The following is a 22,120-nucleotide window of genomic DNA, read 5'->3' on the forward strand; positions in this document are numbered from 1 at the left end:
AACCCCAGAAAAACAGAAAATAACAAGTGTTGGCCAGGATGTCAAAAAATGAATCTTTGAATGCTTGCTAGGGATGTAAAATGGTACAGTCACTGTGAAAAAACAGTAAGGAGGTTCTGCAGAAAATTAAAAATAAAGAATTAGCAATATGACCCACGCTAATTCCACGTCCCAGAAGACCCAGAAGAACGGAACACAGGGTCTCAAAGAGGTATTTTTACATCTACGTTCACAGAAGCATTACTCACAATAGCAAAAGTGTGGAAGCCACCCAAGGGTTCATGGATAGAGGTGCACAGTGGGGGGTATTATTTACACAATGGAATGTTACTCAGTGTTAACAAGGAAGGTGATTCCGATACACGTTACAACATGGATGAACCTGGAGGGCATTATGCTAAGTGAAATTAGCCAGTCACAAAAAGACAAATACTGCACGACGGTATTTACATGAGGTGTCCAGAGTCATCAAAGTCGTGAAGACAGAACTGTTAGTGTGGTTGCCAGAGGCTACGGCAAGGAGGACGGTGCGGCAGGGTTTGATGGGTCCTGCAGGCTTTAAGTACAATTCTTTTCTAGTCCGAGCCTTAACACAAAGCTTGGCACTGCCCCAGGCATTCATATTTTTTGAGCTCTCTCTGCAGATCACAAAGTTTTCCCAGGTATCAGGGAGCCATGAACACATGGGCTTTGCAGAAAGATGGAGCCGAGTTTGAATTCTCCACCTGTCAGCTGGAGAGTCACTTAACCTCTCTGAGCCTCATTTCCTTGCCTGTGAAAGAGGAGAGCGGTTAAATACACATAAAGTCCTTCATGCCATATTAGAGCAGACTGAAGGCTCCATTAAGGGCAGCGGCTGCTTCCACTTTTTCCTCCAGGACATAAGCCCTGCCTTCCTTTTTCCTTTCTGCTCCACCACTGGTGCTGTGGGCATCTGTCTGCTGGGATGCATGCATTCTCCATCCTTGTAACCAGGATGGGGCTGACCCCATGCCCAAGACCAGCAGCTGAGGTCTGGTCAACAAAAGGGTACAGACAGTCACGGATGGGCACGAGACTCCAGGTGGGTGAACAGGAAGCAATCCGAGGGCTTGCGACAACAATCAGAGAGCCCGTTCTCTTAGAGCTAAATGAGCAGGACGGACGACTGGAGACGTCAAAGGGGAGAGCAGGCCTGAGAATGAAGCCACCGCAGGAAAAAAAGCCCATCTGTGAGACAGAGAACAAAAGACATCGTGTCGGGCTTCCACGGTGGCTCAGCGGCAAAGAATCCACCTGCCAGGACAGGAGAGAGGGGTTCTATCCCTGCTCCGGGGAGATCCCCCACGTCACGAACAACTCAGCCCGGGAGTCACAGCTACTGAGCCTGTGCTCTAGAGCCCGGGAGCCGCAACGGCTGAGCCCGCGTGCTGCAGCTACTGGTCCACGGTGCTCTGTAGTGAGAGAAGCCCGACACCACAATCAGACCGCAGCCTCCACTCGCTGCCCTCGGAGAAAAGACCACGCAGCAACCAAGACCCAGCAGGGCCAAAAGTAAATAAACAAATAACATTTTCGAGAGAGAGAGAATATCCTACGAGGGTGAAGCACCCAAACAGTCACACTCAAAGGCAATCTACTTCCAGACTTAACCGTTTATCTAAGCCAATAAACCCCCCTTTTTTCCCCTCCACCTTTAACTACTTTAAACCAGGATTCAACCATTCACAACCAACTGATACAGACACATCAGAGGCCCTTTGGGACCTTGGCACACTCACCACTCACATGGTCTTCTCCCAGACCCCAGCATGATTTTTTCTTTTGTTCTGATAAAACTAAGCAAAATTGATTCCCAAAGTCTCATGGGAAAACTCACAGCGACGGCTTGAGCCAGCTAAGCACTCTCACTTCTGCCCCCAAGGGTGTGTGGATCGGAGTTGTCCTCATGGGAAGCTAACCCAGAGACTGTGGTTACGCGAAGGTCCGAAGGCTGTTCCGACACTTTACGCCTAGAAAAGTCCTGGACGAGCTTCCCCTGCCCCTTAATTGTAGTTTAGGGCTTTTCTGATTGTATGTCTTCGTTGTGCAAGTTTTGCCGTGGCCGAGAGCCAGTAAGGTAGAAGGGCCCGACCAGGAACAAAGCAAGCAGGTCACCAACACTTCCTGATGTAAGTTCCCAGATAAGAGGAGTCTTCCACAGGTGATCTTTGGGGTATGGGTGGGGGAACGGGGTGAGGTTTTTTTTCTTTCTGGCTGTGCTGGGTCTTCATCGCTGTGCACAGGCTTCTCGTTGCAGGGGCTTCTCCTGCCGCAGAGGATGGGCTCCAGGGTGCGCGAGCTTCAGTACTGGCACGTGGGCTCAGCAGCTGTGGCTCGCGGGCTTAGTTGCCTCGAGGCATGTGGAATCCTCCCGGAGCAGGGATCGAACCCGTGTCCCCTGCATTGGCAGGCAGATTCTTAACCATGGGACCACCAGGGAAATCCCTGGGTGGGGGTTTTAAGAGAAACATCCCCGGGAATCTTATTTGATCCGGGACATCAACCTGCCCACCTGCTTCCCTCGTGGACAAACACAGTCCAGGACTGGGAGGCCCTCCTTCCTCTTGCTTGCTCCCGAAGCAGACAGAAGAGGAAGACTTTCAAAGAGCTCCAAGAGCTGCTCAGAACAAGAACACTTTAAAAATCAGAGGGAGGAACCCATGAGGAGAACCATCTCCTCATGGTTCATTGACTTCTGGGGGCTAGATTCAGTGAGTGAATGGCCTTTCTTTAAAGAAAAATGGTTTGGGGTGCCGAAGGGGCTTGGGACTCTGCTGGAAGTCCTTGCATCTGCAGACTTGCCCAGACGTCACCAGAAACAGGCTCAGGGAGCATGCTGCTGTGGGAAGAGTCCCTGAATGTCTCTGAGCCTCAGTTTCCTTATCTGTAAAATGGGTAAACAACACAATCCAGATTGCTATGAATTACTGAGCACTTCTATGCATCAGGCACCACATAGACTCACGTATAATCCTGACAGGAACCCAAGAGACAGTCACTAACAGGATTCCCATTTTACAGGGATGGAAACTGGAAACCAGAGAAGAGAAGGGGCTGGCCCAAGGTCACACCGCTGTGCACAAGTTAATTCAAGTGTGTCTGACCCGTAATTGGGTGACCTAAATCCTGCAATAAATCTCCTCTTAAAAGAAAACACTGCCCATCTCTGGTCTGGTTATCTAGATAAACCAGTGATCATTTCCTTTCTTTTTTATATTAATTAAAATCAAGGTATACTGTGAAGCTTCTGAAGTCAGAGTGAGATAGTACCTATAAAAACAACAAAAAAAATACATCTACATATATACTGGGTCGGCCAAAAAGTTCATTTGCAGAACCATACGGGGGTGGATGGAAATGACAATGGTAATAAAAGTAACAGCAGTTAACTAATAGCAGCAAACACGTGTATACTGCTTACTCCATGCCTGGGCACTGTGCCAGGCACCTTACACATATTAGTTCATTTAATCCTCACAGCTAACCTACGAAAACAGTGCTGTTATTATCCCATCTGACAGACGAGGAAGCCGAAGCGGAGAGGTAAAGGCCTTGCCTCAGAACTCTTGGCAGGTAGGTGGTGGAGCAGAATCTTGAGCCTACACTGCTAGACACATTTTATTTTCCTGAGCTCCAAAATCACTGCAGACAGTGACTGTGGCCATGAAATTAAAAAGATGCTCGGTCCTTGTTAGAAAAGCTATGACAAACCTAAACAGCGTATTAAAAAGCAGAGACATCGCTTTGCCCACACAGGTCTGTCTAGCCAAAGCAGCAGCTGGGAACGTGTGAGCAATGGAAACGCTTGGGCCCCTTTCCAGAGCTGCTGGGTGGGGGTTCTGGGCGTGGGGTGCAGCCAGCTGTGGAGGACAAGCCCTCAGGGGTTGGGGGGTGCTGCCGCTTGCTCAAAGGCACTGCGCTCCCACCGACCTTCTCGGGATGGGAGGGGTGGCGGGAGGGGTGGCGGGAGGGGTGGCAGGAGCGGGGCAGGGGCGGATCCCCAGACACTGGAGTCTCATGGAAGGAGAGCCCCTTCCCTCCTCGGCAGAGCTGCGTCTCTCCCTTCTGGTTTCCCCAGCGAACCCACAAAATGCCTGTGATTACAAAAGCATCCTCCGTGTGACCTAAGGGCAGAGCCGTGACACAGGAGTGGAGGACCGAGGTTCCTGAGGCCGCGGCAGCCACAGCCCCGGGCTAAAAGCAAGCCTACCGTCTGCCAGCTGGGAGGTCAGTGACGTCTGACTCCACAGCCCCAACTCCTTCTGCAAACCTTGGGACTGCGTGTCATCCCCTGGAGGGTGTGGAGGCGGGGCCCCCAGCAGGTGGGTGAGTCTCCCACCTCCTCAGGGATGGTTTTCACGTGACCCCGACCCAAGGCCACCAGGAACACCCAACCACGCTGTCCTGTTGCCAAGGGTGGGGGTCCCCGGACGCGGCTCTGGGTTCCAAGACCGTTGGCACACTCTTGAGCAAATCGCAAATCACCTCCGCTCTCTGGACCTCGGTTTCCCCGTGGGCAGAAGGAAGAGGCTGGACTCAGTCTCTGATCTGGCCCTTCACCCCCAAACTCTCACATGCACTGCTGGCCTACTGTGTGCTGGAGGGGAGCCGGGGACACGCTGCGTGGTGCCTGCCCGGGTGGGCGCATGGCCTCTGCATGGGGACCATGCAGGTCCCAAGGGGACCACCCACGGACATGTACCCCTGCCTGGGAGCCAGGGTAACAAAACCCTCGCCACCCCAGGGGACAGAGCCCCAGCCCAAATCAAACCCAGAGTGGCAATCCACCCACGGGCCTTCAACCCAAGCTTCCTCTTCCTCCCTGCAGCCCTGGGTCAGCTGGCCGGGGCGGGGCGAGGAGGGGCCCTCCCGGGGTTGGGGGGGGTGGACTGCGAACCCTGGACAGCAGCCTCGGCTGCCCTCCTGACCTCCCTGGTGCCCCCTCTCTTCACCCAGCCAACAGGGACCACACCAAGGTTCCTGCACCTCCATGGGGCACACATGGCTGGTCTCCGGAGGGTTCTGATGGGCCTTGAGGCAGGATGTCACTCGCGGCCGAAGGAAGTGGGACAGAGGAGAGCAAGGAAGAGCGAGTCAGGGGTGTGCGCGGGGGGGAGGGGAAGGGGAAGTAGCTCAGGTCGGGGACGGAGAGGACAGACAGACAGACAGGGACGGGGGTGGAGGGACGCAGAGAGACAGAGATGGGCCGGAGATGGGCGGTGGCGGGGGGGGGGCCCCCCAGGCGAGAGAGGGACCAGGGGAGACAGTCAGGGGAGAGACCAAAACCAAGACAGGGACGGGAAAGAGAGACAGGGCACAGCAGAAATAGAGACCCCGGCAGACGGCGGCCGGCGGGGAGTGAGAGCAACAGGGAGCAGCCTGGAATAGGAACCTCAGCTCCCCAGCGCCAACCGACCGGGGACGCACACCCCGCACCACCATGGCTAAAGGGGTCCTTCCCCCCACCCTTGGCCCCGGCTCCTTCGACTTCAGGGAAAGAGCAGACAATCAGGGGGAAGGCTGCTGCGGGTCTGGCCCCCTCCCAGCTTCCCCCCACCCCCACCACGGGGCTCCCCTCCAAATTCCCACCTGCCGAGGGCCACCTTGGTGACAACAGCTACACCCCAAACCCCCTTGGCTGCTGTCTACCTGATACTCTGGTTAAATGAATTCAGTATCGTTAAAAACATTTTCAAAGGAAACTCTGCCCCCTCACACCTTCAGTTAACAACACGCCCTAATTAAAAAGTGACTGCAAAGACGCAGAAAGGAAGCGATCCTCCTGCCTCTTGGCTGAGGCTGCCAGCAGCCCAAGGACCACCCCACACAGCCCACCCCCAGGAGCCCAGCGGGGGGTCTGCCCTTTGCTCATCCACAGGACTCCCTGGAGACAAGCACTGAGTTAGCACCCACAGCAGACCCTGTCTAGGAAGCCATCAGAAGGCGGAGGGGAACTTGGGAGAGGAAAACTTTTTCCTTCGCCAGGGTAAACCCAGGTTTTCTGAGACAGCCAATTTTTAACATTCTTTCATCCCCAAGATGCACACACAGACAGAGAAAAATCTCAGTGTTGTGAGTTGGTTTGTGTACCAAACCAACAAGGCCAGTTTTGTGCCTGTGGTTCCCTTCCCCTAGAAAACCTTTCCTGCCCTCCACAACGCAGCTAACTCCTATTGGTACAATTTGTACCCCCTCCTCCAGGAAGCCTTCCTTGACTGCCTCTCAAGCCCATGTCAGGTTCCCCGAGGTGCTTAGCAGCCTGAGTGGCCTCTCTGGCTCACTGCCTCCTCCACTGGAAGGCACAGGACTGGGCATTCCCTACGTCCTCTCGACATTAGGGGTCAGCAAGGCCCCCAACGCCCAGCACCAGCTGCATGGATTATTTGTCGATTCCATGGGAGAACAAAGAAGTGAAGGCATCCGAGTGCGCTCGGATGGGTTGAAATCAAAACAAAACCTTCTCTGTGCTCCATGAAGATTTTCCACGCAGAAGCTCTGATGTAACAAGAATGTACTTACCTGGCACCAGTTGGCCTCGCCCACTTCCTGGCCCCCTAGACTCTGCATCCCTGACCCAGCCAATCCGAGCCTCAGTCTGTCTCACCCATAAAGTGGATACAATAGTGAACTACCCCTAAAGAGCTAAGTACCCAGGAGGCCCTCAAATGTTAACTGCAATCCTTTTTATGACAACATTACATTCACCAAATCACAAAACACTATTACTTGAGTAATATGAGTAGATGGAGGTTGTCAGACTACCTATAAAGGGCCCAATAATTGTTATTGTCAGGACTTCCCTGGTAGTCCAGTGGTGAAGACTTCACCTTTCAATGCAGGGGCTATGAGTTCAATCCCTGGTCAGGGAGCTAAGATTCCCCCATGCTTCCCGCCAAAAATCCAGAACATAAACAACAGAAGCAACATTGTAACAAATTCAATAGAATTTTTTTCTTTTCCCTAAAAAAAGCACTAGTGATTTTTTATAAAAACTGTTCTCAGGTCTGTGGACTATACGGTCTCTGTTAGAACTACTGGACTCTGCTGTGGTAGGTGGAAGAAGTGTGGGCCCGTTTCAATCAGTTCAGTTCAATCACTCAGTCATGTCCGATTCTTTGCAACCCCATGAACCGCAGCACGCCATGCCTCCCTGTCCATCACCAACTCCCGGAGTTTACTCAAACTCATGTCCATCAAGTTGGTTATGGCATCCAGCCATCTCATCCTCTGTTGTCCCCTTCTCCTCCGCCCTCAATCTTTCCCAACATCAGGGTCTTTTCAAATGAGTCAGCTCTCCGCATCAGGTGGCCAAAGTATTGGAGTTTCAGCTTTAACATCAGTCCTTCCAATGAACACTCAGGACTGATCTCCTTTAGGATGGACTGGTTGGATCTCCTTGCAGTCCAAGGGATTCTCAAGAGTCTTCTCCAACACCACAGTTCAAAAGCATCAGTTCTTTGGCACTCAGCTTTCTTTATAGTCCAACTCTCACATCCATACATGACTATTGGAAAAACCATAGTCTTGACTAGACAGACCTTTGATGACAAAGTAACATCTCTGCTTTTTAATATGCTGTCTAGGTTTCAATAAAACTTTATTTCATGTTTTAATAAAACTTTATTTATGAAAGCAAGCTGTGGACCAGATTTGGCCCATGGGCTGTAGTTTCCTGACCTCTGATCTAGGTTGTCACTGCTTCAAGTGTGGTCTTTAGACAGCAGCACTGGAGTCCCCTGAGAGCTAGGCCTGCCCAGTCAGCATCTGCAGAGTTCGGCGAGATCTCTAGGGGATTTGTGCAAGTGTTCAAGTTTGAGAGGTGTGGTGTGTCTCAGTCACGTAGTCATGTACAACTCTCTGAGACCCCATGGACTGTAGCCTGCCAGGCTCCTCTGCCCATGGGATTCTCCAGGCAAGAATACCAGAGTGGACTGCCATTCCCTTCTCCAGGGGGTCTTGCTGACCCAAGGATGGAACCGGCGTCTCTTGTGTCTCCTGCATTAGCAGGCAGATTCTTTATTGCTGAGCCACCCTGGGAAGCCCCAGTTTCCCAGCTGGGCAGCTCAGGTCACAGATATCATTTTCTCTTTTTCTTTTTGCCGCCTCTACTGGAACATGTGCTCCGGGAAAAGTGGGACCTGGTGGCTTCCTGAATCTTGCACCCCAGCATCTAGCTGAGAACTTGCCACGTGCCCTTATTTATTTAGCAAGTTACTGAGGACCCAGTGTGGCCCAGGGCCAGGTGCAGGGGTCACGGCGCTGACTGTAGATATCCGTGCAGTGACAGGTGGACAGCTGAACTGCCACGGCAGCCACTGGAGTTGGGGAGTGGGTTCGAATCCTGGTGCTGTCACCTCAGGCCTGCGTGACTTCAGGGAAGTGACCAGAGTGTCAGTTTCTGGGAAACGAAGATGTCAATAGAGAAGTGTCTCTCTGGCACCCTGTGAGGGCAGGGAGAGGGTATGGGATGGTGCTCCTGCAGCTGTGAGGCAGCGTGGACGTGCTGGGGCAGACACAGTCACCAGTCCTCCCGGCAGAGGGGCCTCTGTCAATCGTGTCCGACCCTTTGCCACTCCATGGTCTGTAGCCGGCCAGGCCCTCTATCCACGGGACTTCCCAGGCAAGAATACTGGAGTGACTTGTCATTTCCTCCTCCAGGGGATCTTCCCGACCCAGGGATCAAACGCACATCTCCCGCATCGGCAGGTGGAGTCTTTACCACTGAGCCCCCTGGGAAGCCCTAGAGGGACCTCACCTGGCCCCCAAATAACCCTGTGGGCTAGTCAGGGGCCTGGACCTGGTAAGGCAGGACCCTGGGGCCCAGAGAGGGACTGCAGGATGGGGACAAGGCCATGTTAAAAGCCTTGAGGGGACTCTCCTGGTGGCCCAGTGGCTAAGACTCCACGCTCCCCATGCAGAGTTCAGGCTCGATCCCTGGTAAAGGAGCTAGATCGCACATGCCGCAACTAGAGATCCCGCAAGCCTCAACGAAGACCTGGAGCAGCCACATTAAAAAGAAAAGCCTTGAAGGTTTACAGCAGCAGAAGAGGTAAGAGGCCTCAGCCTCTGATGACCCAGAAAAGCAGCGCTGGAAGAACTCCTGAAGAACACTGAAACCAGTGGTTTAAAATACATATTCGTATTTAAAGCAACGGATCTGCTCATTCAAATGACACCCAGGCAGGCCCCTGGGGTCCTCAGAGCCTAGAAGGTGTGCACTTGGCCAGAGACCCTCAGGGCTGGGGCACGGTGAGAAGAAACCAAGAGAGCCCAGGCCACCAAAGGGGCAGCTTCAGGACACTCTAGTGTGGCCCAAGCTCCTGAGTTTCCCTAAGAAGGGAGGCTTTGGCATTATTCTCTAAAAATATTCGAATGTTTTCTCCTTTTAAAATAAAACATCGTGGGAGTATACAAGAGCCACCCTGTGGGGTGAAGCCGTTGACTGGCAGCTTGTTACAGCCCTGCCTACCCATTTCACAGGTGGGGAAACGGAGTCTCAGTGGGGGCAAGCACTCTGTCCAATGTCACACAGCACTCTGGAGGCAGAGCTGGGACTCAGCTGCCTCTGAGCTCTTGCCCAGCCCCCAGCTGCTCATGAGACTGGGACACCGGGGTGGAGAGGAGAAATCTAGACCTCACAAGCCAAAAGCCCTGCCTGTTCTGTCCATCCAGAGGCAGTGTGGATAGAAGGGCAGAAAAATGGATGAACAATTATTAGTAACATACAGTAATTTTATGATAAATTTTATGATAAAATATCTAAGAATAATTCTATAATAATGTAATAAGAGTAACTGAGATTTTCTGTATGCTAGACTTGAAGGCAGGGTATCTAGAGGCAGGTAAGATGGTAATTAACAGTGAAGACCCTGGGGGCTTTCCTGGTGGCTCAGTGGTAAAGAATCCTCCTGCCAATGCAGGAGACATGAGTTCGATCCCGATCTGGGAAGATCCCATCTGCCTCGGAGCAATGAAGCTACAGAGCCTCTGGCTCTAGAGCCCGAAATCCCGTGTTCCACCGCGAGAAGTCTGTGCACCAAGACGAAGAGAAGCCGCCACTCTCTGCAACTAGAGGAAAGCTTGCGTAGCAGTCAATACCCAGCACATAAAAGGATTAAAAAAAAAAAGTGTGTAGACTCTGGATTCAAACCCTGTCTCTCCCTACGTCCCAGCTGGGTGACCTTGTACCAATGACCTTGCCTCTCTGTGCCTCTGCGTGGACACACCGGAGGGCGGGTGGGAGAATTAAGTGAATTCAAGCACAGAAAATACCTAGAACACTGCCTGGCACTCAGTGAGCCCAGCTGACACTGTATTTATAATCACTGCCTCTGGATAGATGGGGAAGCTGGTCTCACAAAGCAACACTGTTCGAGTATCTCTGAAGAGTCCGTCTGACCCCAGGGGTCTGGCGTTTCCCCTAAGGGCAGGGTGGGCACTTTACCCCCAACCCCTCCCGTCAACACCCGCAGGAAGTAGGTCCCAGCTTCGCCTGTATTCTGTGGATGAGAAAACTGAGGCATTGGGGAGTCAGCCAGGGAACACCTCGCCCTCGTGTGGAACTGCCCGGATTCAAACACAGGCCCGGGCCCTCAAAGATGCTATGGCCCAGCCCACTCTCTGGCCTCAGCTGCCTGGGTCAAAAGTCTGGTCGATGCGGGAATTCACCTGGTGGCCCAGACATTCTCCTCGGGGCTGTGGAAGCCCGGGGTGGAGGAGACCCGAGCAGGGGGCGTGGAAAGGGGCCGGCACCCTGGAACCTGCCCGGGAACCAGACAGAACAGATGTGTCTGCAGAGAGCGAGGAGGCAGGCAGTTGGGACAGGTGGCAAGTAGGGAGGCCAGGAGCTTGCTATCCAGACAGGTTTCCATTATGCCACCTGGCAGATCAAAGCCACGACGGTCACACCCGGGCTTTCGGGTCAATATCAGCCGCTTTTGAGCTGCCACTCTTGCTACAAATTGATCCACGAAGTCACGTGGATAACACACCTGAGCGCTTTACAGATCCCAAGGTGCTACTGCATTCAGTCCACGCCCATTCCCCAGAGGGATACACTGAGGCCCAGCAAGGGGCAACACCTTGCCTAACCACCACAGCCCTGTTTCCATTTCCCCAGGCTTCCTTCTCCATGCACAGAATTCAGGATTTTAAAAGGCCAAGGTAGGGAAAGGATGCACGAGTGAACAAAAGCAGGAGGGACTGGACTCAGCCATCAGGAGGCCGGGTCTCCACGGCCCTCCCAAAGAGTGGCTGCCTGGGTGGGATGAGGCCGGTGGCTGGGACCCCGGGATGCACAACCCAATGCCAGCCGAGGTTCCTGAACCAGCGGATTACAGGCTGAACCTCAGAAAGAATTGGTGACCTTCAAGCCCCCTTGTGGTCTCACGATACCAGCGCCCTCTGACCTGGGCTCTTCCTGGGCAGCCCTGTCTTATCTAAAGACAAGGAGTGTGGGCGTCCCAGGTGTGGGGGCAATGACCGAGAGGAGGGACACAGGTGGCCGTCGGTCAGGCCTCAGGCCTCAGGCCCAGGGGGGCGTCTCTGGAAATAAGCAGTGGCCCACTTAGGGTATATCTAACTTGCCCAATGGCTCATGCGGTCAAGAATCTGACTGCAGTGCAGGAAACTCCGGATTCGCAAGTTCGATACCTGATTCAGAAGATTCCCTGGAGGAGGAAATGGCAACCCTCTCCAGTATTCTTGCCTGGAAAATCCCATGGACAGAGGAGCCTGGCGGGCTACAGTCCATGTGGTTGCAAAGAGTCGGACACAACTAAGCGTGAATGCAAGATAAGGGAACCTCGTGGCCACCAGGGGACGTCACGGGGGTATGGGGTGGAGCACAGGCAGGACCAGACTCCACTTCAAGCCCGAGGGCTGCAGGCTAGGAAACCTGTCAGAGGTGTCCCTGGCTTCCACATGGAGCCTCAGCTGTGAAGGCACTCCTGCTGGCCTAGGGTTGGGGGGTCTGAGCCATCCCCCTTTCCTTTCAGCCGACGCAGAGGCCCCTGAAGGCGCCACTGGATCGTGTGCCGGGTCCCGGGGTGGGCCTAGTGAGCCCCGGGATTCCTTTCCTCATGGCCTCCCCTGGTCCCGCTCAGGATCTGGCAGGAGGAACCTCAGCAAATATTTCTCACTGTTACAGGAGGACACGGGGCACATGGACCTCACCTAACTGCTCCAGTACTTGATCTGTTTCCCTTCCTCAGAGTACCCGGGCGTTCCCAGTTACTCTGCTAAGGAAGAGCTTAATTTCCTGTGTTTCAGTTTCACCTGTGTAAATTTCATGTGCATTAATTTCACATGCATTAACTTCTACCTAGCAGGGGTCAAAGCCAGTGATTTGGAAGATTTCAGCTGCTGAAGACTAAATTTGTTCAAGAGCATTAGAACCCTCATCTGCTGCAGACAGGATTCTAAAACAGCGAAGCTGCTTTGGAAAACCGTCTGGAGGGACCTCAAAAGGTAGAACGAAGAATTACCATATGACCCCACAATTCCACTCCTAGGGCTGTACCCCAGAGAATTGAAAACATACACCCACACAAAGACTTGTACAGGAATGTTCACAGCAGCACTATTCATAATAGTCCCAAAATGGCAACAACCCAAATGCCCATCAGCTGATAAACAGATAAATATGATTTATGCAATGCACTCCCCAAAAAAGTAATGAGCTACTAAAATAGGGACTTCCTTGATGGTCCAGGGGCTAAGACTCCATGCTCCCACTGCAGAAGTCTTGGGTTCAATCCCTGATCAGGGAACTAGATCCCACATGTCACAACTAAAGATCCTGCTGAAACGAAGACTGAAGATCCCACATGCCTCAACTAAGATCCGGCGCAGCCAAATAAATATATTTTTTTATGCTAAAATAAAAAAGTAATAAAGTACCGCATATTAGCACGTGGATGAAACTTGTAAACATTCTAAGTGAAAAGCACCAATCACAAAAGGCCATAGTGCATGATTCCCTTTATAGGAAATGTCCAGAATAGGCAAATCCATACAGATGAAAAGTAGATAAGTGGTTGCCAGGGGCTGGGGGGAGGAGGGATTGGCAGTGACCGCTGATAGGCCCAGGGTTTCTTTATGGGCAGTGAAAATGTTCTAGAATTAGACACTGGTGACGGTTGCACAACTCTGTGACTATCTCAAAAACCACTAAATTGACTACTTTAAATGGGTGAATTGTATGGTATGTGAGTTATATCTCAATAAGGCTATGATTTTAAAAAATTACATGAGATTTTAAAAAATAAGGTGATATAAACACATATATTAAATAAATAATAGTACAATTGGGAGTCACTGGGTTAAAATGGTTCACAAGTGACACAATAAACCCGATTTCACAGTCATGGAAACTGAGGCTGAGTGCAGGGGATGACTTGCCCAGACCACATGACTACTAAACCAGAGTGAGTCACACCAAGATTTGTCCAAACCCAGAAGCCTGGCATAACCATCAAGCCACCCAGCAAAATGAAGGCGTGTGAGATGGAGTAGAGGGAAAAGTGTCCACAGCCCAGAATGGGAGACAGACCTGCAAAAAGGTTAACAAGCAAGGGCCTGTTAACTCTGTGGGATACCAAATAGGAAGGCCCAACGATGCCAAAAGACCCTGATGCTGGGAAGGACTGAGGTCAGGAGGAGAGGGGAACGACAGAGGATGAGATGGTTGGACGGCATCACCAACTCAATGGACATGGGTTTGGGTAAACTCTGGGTGTTGGTGATGGATAGGGAGGCCTGGCACGCTGAGGTTCATGGGGTTGCAAAGAGTCAGACAGGACTGAGCGACTGAACTGAACTGAACGATGCCTGTAGAGTGCCAGGGAAGGCTTCCAGAAGGAGGTGCTGCTCAAGGAGGTTTCTGAAGGATGAGTAGTTTACCAGCTCCCCACGCCCGCACCTCCCTTCCAACATCTCTACAAGATACACGGAGTCAGGGGGCCTCAGGCTGAGTTTCACTTCTGCCATATCCTAGCTGTGGGATCTAAGGCCGTGGACACAAGACCTCTCTGAGACTCAGTTTCCCCATCTGTAAAAGGAGAAGAAGGCAAAGTGATCAGCCCTTCCAACTACTGCACTCAATCGGATGGTTCCCACCCTTCCTCACGAGGGGGGGCGGGCCTCTGAAGTGGGAAAGCTAGACCTCGACCTCTGCCCCACATAATGACAGGCTCTGCCAGGTCCGGCGCGCCCAACCTTAGTGACTATGCCCCCTTTCCCTGGCCGCCACTCCCAGTCCTAGCTTTACGAGGCATCTCCCATTCAGCTCACTCCTCCGAGAGCCGGAGGTTTCTGGGCAGTGGGATCCTGTGGTCAAACTCCACACCCCTCCTAGCGGGTGACCCCTTATCTCATGCTCTCGGCGCCCCCCACTCCCCGCTCCAGGCAACTATTTCCTTCCCCTAATTCCTCCACTTGAGACACGCCTCGCAACTCCACAGCGGCTGCAAGTTAACTTCCACGCGCCACCCCCCGCGCGTCTCGGCGCCCGCGTGGGGGTCCCCGCGCACGCCAGGGAGGGGTCGGTGGCTCGGACAGCGGAGACACGCTGCTTCCCGCCCCCTCTCCCCTCAATACACACACACACACACACACACACACACACACACACACACACACAGACGCTGAGCACCTCCCGGGTTCACCGCGGGATCCGAGTCACGGGGACTGGGTCTCTGCCGCATCCCGCGGAGAGCGCACGGAGCGCACGGAGCGGGTACGGATCCGCGAGACGACCGCCAGCGCCGCCTTCCTCCCAGCACCCAGCTCCGAAGCCCGGAGCAGCCGGGCCGGGCCAGGGAAAAAGCCGCGAGGACCGAGGGCTCTCCGGCGCTCGAGGACGACCCGCAGGCGGCCTCCTGCAGGCGACAGCAGCCCAGGCCCCCGCACCGCGCCGCCCCGGGGCCACCTACCGTGAGAGGCTCGCCGCGGCAGCCCCGCGCGCCCAGCGACTCCCAGCTCGCCAGCCGCCCGGGCCGGGGGAGGCGTGGCCGCGGCGCCGTGACGTCGCGCGGGGGCGTGCCTGGAACGTGGTCCCGCCCCCTTTCAGGCCCGCCCACGGCCTCTCCCTGTCACCCTCGCCAGCCTCCAGACCGCGCGGTGGGGCGGGGCGTCCCAGGGCGACGTCCCAGAGCAACCCTGGTCCACACGCCGACTTACCCCCAGGCCCAGGCAGCTCACCACTTTTCCTCCCGCCGGCAGTTCTGTTTAAGAGAATTTCCCTCTGTCTGTATGCAGGGGAGTGGAAAGATCGCCAGGAAGTGGTGCGAGAGAAGAAAACCAGACCCTGGGCAGAGTGTTTTAAATGCTGTTTGCATAAAACAAAAAAGACGAGATTGAAGGGCTGCCCTACAGTTGGTATACATCAATGGTTCTCAAAGAGGGTGTGATTTCGCTCTCTTGCGGACCGCCCCGCTCCCAGGAAGACATTTAGAAAAGTCTGAAGACATTTTTGATTGTCACCGCTGCGGGGGTGGAGGGGGGTAGGGGGGTAGGAGCGGCGCTGAAGGTGGGAGTATGTTTCTACTGGAATCTACTGGGTGGAGGCCTGGGATGCTGCTAAATAGCCTACTGTGGAGGGGAGGAGGGCTGACCTCCTTCCCCCCAAACCAAGAGCCATCCAGCCTAAATGCGAGGTGGAGAATCCCTGACGGACAAGACGAAAACTCTGGGCTGGTAGGTCTCATCTCAGCCTAACTTCTCTGTGCCTCTGTTTCTACATCTGTAAAACAGCAGATAATAGACCGATCTGTGCGTTATATGCATGTGGGTTGAATACCTGAAGGAAGGGGAGGCAGGGGAACAGATTTACTTTTTACTGTGAGCCTTTGTTCTTTTTCCGTTTGAACTGCAAGCCTGGCAGGCTACAATCCATGGGGTTGCAAGGAGTCGGACACTACTGAGCGACTTCACTTTCACTTTCTTTCATATATTACCTATTTAAAATAATTTCTATAATAGTTACCTCCATAACTGCATACACACACACACATATTGTTGTTGTTTGTGCGTGTGCTCAGTTGTGTCCTGCTTTTTGCGACCCTATGGACTCTAACCTGCCAGGCTCCTCTGTCCATGGGATTTCCCAGGCAAGAATAATGGAGAGGGTTGCCACTTCCTTCTCCAGGGGATCTTCCTGACCCAGGGATCGAACCCAGGTCTCTTATGTCTAATGCATTGGCAGGTGGGTTCTTTACCACTAGCCCCACCAAGGAAGCTCATATACATATATAATTCGCTTTCTATAAGTAATATAATTAGATACTATTTAGGCATGGCTCTAAGCACTCTCTATACATTTAAACCTTTCATCCCCATCTTACTATAGATGTTAAGTAATCTGCGCATGTGCGGCCATGTGTTTATCTGTAGCTCATTCATTCATTCATTCATATGGCCAATAAGTAGTGCCTGCCATGTAGGAACTGCCTGCTGGAACTGGCAAAATGAAATCCTCTGCTTCCATGGAACCAGCTGTTACTGAGTAATGTTATATAGTGTTTATTGTGCACATACCACAGGCTTGGTGTGACTCACTGCATGGTAACCCTGCTGGGTGTTTTATAATGTCCCTTTCTGGGTAGAGAAATGGAAATCAAAGGAAGAGAGGTCTGACTGCAGCGACATGCATTTCCTGAGCACCCTGTGACCCTGTGCTGGGCATGAGAGTCAGCAAGTAACACAAGAGCTAGGGTCCTGCATCTAGGTGGGAGAATCTGAACCCTCCAACAAGCATTTTGTGCGTGCCTGCCTGCTCAGTTGCTCAGACTTGTCCGACTCTATGCAACCCCGTGGACTGTAGCCCTCCAGGCTCCTCTGTCCATGGGATTTTCCAGGCAAGAATACTGGTGTGGATTGCCATTTCCTCCTCCAGGGATCTTCCTGACCCCAGGATAGAACCTATGTCTCCTGTGTCTGCTGCAGCTCCCAGGAAGCATTAGGGAGCTGAAAAGAGGGCGATCAACCTGGTCCAAGGAGGTAGGGCTGGGATGTTTACACTGAAGCCTGAAGCACCGCTCAGGGGTCATAGGAGATTGTATCAGTTGCAGGGACCCACAGGTATAAACATTCAGCAGGAAGGATTGTTGTCATGAAGTGCAGAGTGGACAGGATGTGGGGTAGGTAAGAGGAGGTCAGGGAGGTCTGCAGGGGTAGATGCTTCAGGGCTTTGTGGGCTAGAAGAGGGAGTCTGGTAGAGATGGAAAGATATGGAAGGCGGGAAACAGAGGAAGAAGGGGCTGGCTTTGGTTTCCGCAAAGATCCTCTGGCTGTTGTGCAGAAGAGGACAGGCAGGGAGACTGTTTTGGAGGCTGTTGAGATACTCTGGGGGAAGCTGGTCAACCCAACAGGGCTGGGGGCATGGAGGGCGTGTTTGGTTTCTAGAAATATCTGAAAGATAAAACTGTAGATCTCAGTAGTGGCGCTGAAGAAGGGGATCGCCTGGTTTCTAGGTTGGACCTCTTCTCTCAGCCCCCTGACTCAGAAAACCCCTTCAGGCCTCAAGCTGACTGTCTCCTTGAGGAAACCTAACCCTACCCCAAACCCCTACCCCTGGCAAATGTCCTGATGAGATGGACACTAGGCAAGGCAGCCTGGGAAACTGTTGTGACTGTGAAAGTGTAGATGAAACAGTTTATTCCTGTTTGCTCCTCTAGCCTGTGAACAACTGGGCCAGGGGCATTTTCTGTCTTCCCCAACCTGTCTCCCCAGCATCTAGACAAAGCCGGGCACATAGGAGCCCCTCTGTCAATGGTCATCGAAATCAGGAAGAATAAATGTGGCACGAAGCATGTGGATTCTAAACCCCTTTCCTGACATTCAAGAAGATGATGATTCAGATGCCTGCTATGCTCTAAGCACCTTATAAAAAGGACATTCAAGCTTATGATTTACTCCTTCCAACAACCTCTAAGGTTTTATTATCATTACTCCCGCTTTACAGATGAGGAAACAGAGGTTCTATCAGATAACTGGGCTTGATCAAGGACAACATCTAATACATGTCAGAGCTGAGATGCAAACTCAGGATGGTGGTGGGTGGTGGGAGCGGGGAGGCGGAAGGGGGAGTAGGAGGTGACCCAGCAGTGGGCAGGAAGCTAGGACAGAGGGTCAGGCTCACTTCTCTTGCTGGAAGGATGTGGGGTTACCCTAACTAGCTGGGTACCCAGGCTTCACAGAGGACTTTGATCTTGGGTATCGGATCCAGGTGACTGGCTGTCATGGCAACATGGCCCTAAAAAGATGCTCATCTCTCTAGAAGCTCCGCAGGGCACTCTAGCAACGTGCCCTTTTCCCAAAACTCAGTTGCACCATCTGGCCCTGGCACAGGAGAGATGATGCCTCAGGTGGTGCTCCCACCCACGTCCCGCCCCCTGCACACACACATCGCAACTTTGTACCGACGTCCTGGTGCTCAAAATGCTGTGGGCTGCCTTGGTCACTGTGGATGGGAGATGCTATTCCATAACCGAGGGGCCTGGTCTTCCCATAGGTGTGACTCAAAGATTCATGAGCTGGGATCTAGCGTGGAAACGTAGCGACGTCCCAGCTTGCCCAAGCGTTGCATCCTGAAGCCGGCGTTTACAGCAAAACTCATGCAGGATCCAAACCGGCACTGAGACGCCCCCGAGAAGGCTGTGGGCACCGTGGCCACGTGGCCAAGTCCAGCTCCACTGGTATCCCCCAGCATCGTGTCTGTGACCGCTTCTGTTGAGCACCTGATTAAGTAGAAACTGAAAGTTTCTGTTTCGAGGCAAAAATGTGACATCTGTAAGCTCTGAAATCCTGTTCCACGTGGTGAGATGCTCACATTTCAAGAGACACGTAGGAACTAGGACCCAAGGGAGGAACAATAATAGGTTTATAGCTCTCATGTGACCCTCACGCCTGGCCTTTTTAGATGTTCTTTTCTTTTCCTTGTTTCATTTTATCTTGTTACTTATTCTTGCTTATACTTTTTATTGGTTCTCTGTTTTCTATTACCACATTTTGTTTACTCATAAATTCAGTAGCAAAAGTTAAACGTATTGATAAAAACAAATTAAATATAAAATAATTAGTTTATTTTCTTCCAGGTTTTTTCAGCTGCTTTTGCCAAGTGTATCTATTATGCATCAGCGATGCTAATGTGCACATTTTTTTAATATAACACCTGTGAGAAAATAAAAACATCAACAGCTTTGAGTGGAAAGCAATCTGGAAGGTTTAGACTATAAATGCAAAGAAATTTAAGGACTCACTTCACTGATGTCCAGCATGTTTTCTTTTTATGGGATTCACAAAATTGACACACTGAAAAAGTTTTGCCTAAACATTAATAAATTTAAATATAATATATTGATATATAAATATAAAAAGGTTAAAGAGGTTCTTTCAATAAGTATGAAATAACAGTTCTAAGTGATTCAAAAGGAACTGTTATATTCAAATGGATAGTATTTCTCTTTGCCTTTCTTGGATCATAAGATCATGTGGCATCTTGCCTTTGATGAGGTCTAAGCACTGAAGAAATGTGAAAGTCGGGTCTGCGTGGCTCATACAATCCCACTGCAGCAGAGTTTCAGAGCTGTACTCACACACCTTGGGAAGTGAGAATGGCCATCTGTGTAGCTTGATACTGGCCTCCGAGGACCATGGACACTTAGAGACGCATTGCGGAATCATTGAGAATCATGGAACTTTGGAAACACAGAGTCCCAGCATCAGAATCTTGAGGCTGGATGGACTTGTTTACACTGCCATTTTACAGATGGCAAGAATGAGTCCCTGGGTAGAGAAGTGATTTGCCCAACATTTGGTAGCTCCTAGCAGTAGAGCAGGACTAACACCATACCTCCTGATTCCTACCCAGGGCTCCTCTCTTCTGGTCCGAGACAAGACACCCTGACTTCAAACGCAAGAGGTTGGTCAGAGGGAGGGTGGGAGAACTAAGGTGGGAGGAAGAAGGAAAATGCATGTCCCAGAGGGGAAGATCTTCAGCTTTGAAGCTCAGCAAAACCACAGAGTGGGGTGTCATGAGGCCCCGCTTTTCTTTCCGGCTTCCTCTTCTGCCGCACTCTGCATTCCCTTCTCAACCCCGACCTTCGCCCACTCAACCACCAAGCTCCTCCTCCCACTTTAATAAGCGTCACTTGGACCCACCACAAGCTCTCTCCACCTCTGTGCCTTTGCCCATGGTGCTCCACGGCTGCCCAGTACAGCTGTACAGGTTGGGCACTGCACACGGGTCCCGTACTGACATCATAGACATCACAGATGTATACCAATACTTTCTGGCAGATGGCAGTCAACTGTCTTCTTTTGTTTGTCTTATTTGGCTGTACTGGGTCTTAGTTGCAGCGTGCGGGATCTTCTCATTAGGACACACGGGCTCCCTAGTTGTGGTCCACGGGTTTCGTTGTTCTATGGTGTGTGGGATCGTAGTTCCCCAACCAGGGATCAAACCCACGTCCCCTGCATTGCAAGGCGGATTCTTAACCACTGGACCGCAATGGAAGTCCCAGCAGTCAAATGCCTTGAGGAAGAAGTATCTTTTTATCATTTGCACAAAGGTGCCATGTAGGGTAGCAGGGACCCTGCTGTTTGCTCTGCCTGGAATGCCATCTCCCTCATTCACCATCAACTAAGCTCCCACTTCATCCTTCAAGGCCCCCTTCAAATACCCTCTCCTCCAGGAAGATATCCATGGCAACACCTCCCCCAGGCTTCCTGCAGAGATTAATGATTCATAACATCGGTCAAAGCTACTTATTGATACAGGAGTCATACTGCCCAGTGTAGATTTCTAGCATAGGGTATGTGCCATTTGTAGTGGGAGAGATGATGCTAGGTGGAACTTGAACCCAGGACTGAATCAGATACAAGAAAATAACCCTCTTTTGACTCTTTGATTAAATCAGGGAGAAACAGCTCAGTTTGGGCAAGCACTTCTTTCAGACCCCCCTCCAACACTTGCTAATGATCCATTTCATCAAAAAGTGAGCAGGCTGCAGGCTAAAGCTTAAGCAAGCAGTGGTATCTGCTGATATTCAGTGCTTGGCCTTCTGTAAGTTATATTTACTTAAATGACTGCTTCCTATCTGTGGCATAGGATGCCAGTTTTCCATATCCTGTAGTGTTATCAAGTTTTACTTACAAATCAATGCATTTAAGCACACAATGCTATCTATTTAAACAAAAATGATAAATAACAAGACAGGTGGTAAGAAGAGAAGGCAAAAAAAAAAAAAATCAGAAGAGTAGCACCTGAAGGAGTAGAATTTGAAAACACAGATTTTTTTTTTTAAGACTGTGACTCTGGAACCTGACTGGGTTCAAATCTTGACTTGACAGCTGTGTGACCTTAGGCAAGTCACTTTCCCTCTCTGACCTTCAATTTCCTCACTTGTTAAACAGGAATAATTATACAATACTGGCCTCCTAGAGTCATCCAAATGCTGAGGCTGCAACTCCAATACCTTGGCCACCTGATGCAAAGAGCTGACTCATTTGAAAAGACCCTGATGCTGGCAAAGATTGAGGGCAGGAGAAGGGCACGACAGAGGATGAGACGGTGGGATGGCATCACTGACTCATCCTGAGTTTGAGTAAACTCCAGGAGTTGGTGATGAACCGGGAGGCCTGGCATGCTGCAGTCCATGGGGTCGCAAAGAGTCGGACACGACTGAGTGACTGAACTGAACTGAAGAGTTGTCCGAAAGATATTTAGTGGTACTGGCTGGGTTCTTGTTTTTTTTTTTGAGTTGTAGTTTTTTAAACTTAAAAAAAAATTATTTGATTGATTTGGCTGTATCAGGTCTTAGCTGCGGCGTGTGGGATCTATGTTACAGCATAGGATATTTTGCTGTGGTGGACTCTCTAGTCAAGGCATGAGGGTGCAGTTGCCCCACGGCATGTGGAACCTTAGTTCCCTGACCAAGGATTGAACTCGCGTCCCCTGCACTGCAAGGTGGATTCTCAAGCACCGGTCCACCAGGGAAGGCCTGTGCTTGCTGTTTTGATTATTACAATACTTATCAAGATGGACGAAGTCGCGTGCCAACACTGAGGCCTGCATCTGTTCATAGACCCAGCAGACAGC

General features: G+C 51.6%; 1 protein-coding gene across 2 annotated transcripts in view; it reads right to left on the reverse strand.

Moving 5' to 3' along the window:
* The window catches only part of TPST2 (tyrosylprotein sulfotransferase 2), a 55,041-nt gene extending 40,003 nt beyond the window's left edge, over positions 1-15,038 (reverse strand). The window contains exon 1 of one of the 2 annotated variants that reach the window (XM_040250991.1): positions 14,955-15,038. Coding sequence is in view for 1 of the 2 variants with exons in the window: in XM_040250990.1 (XP_040106924.1) it covers positions 1,761-1,846 (86 nt within the window). In the remaining variant the exon portion in view is untranslated. Of the gene's footprint in view, positions 1-1,760; positions 2,227-14,954 lie in introns of those variants that run through there. The other variant, XM_040250990.1, reaches the window with a different exon arrangement.
* Positions 15,039-22,120: the final 7,082 nt, after the last annotated feature.

Source organism: Oryx dammah, unplaced genomic scaffold (assembly GCF_014754425.2).
Source record: "Oryx dammah isolate SB20612 unplaced genomic scaffold, SCBI_Odam_1.1 HiC_scaffold_12, whole genome shotgun sequence".
Lineage (NCBI taxonomy): Eukaryota > Metazoa > Chordata > Mammalia > Artiodactyla > Bovidae > Oryx > Oryx dammah.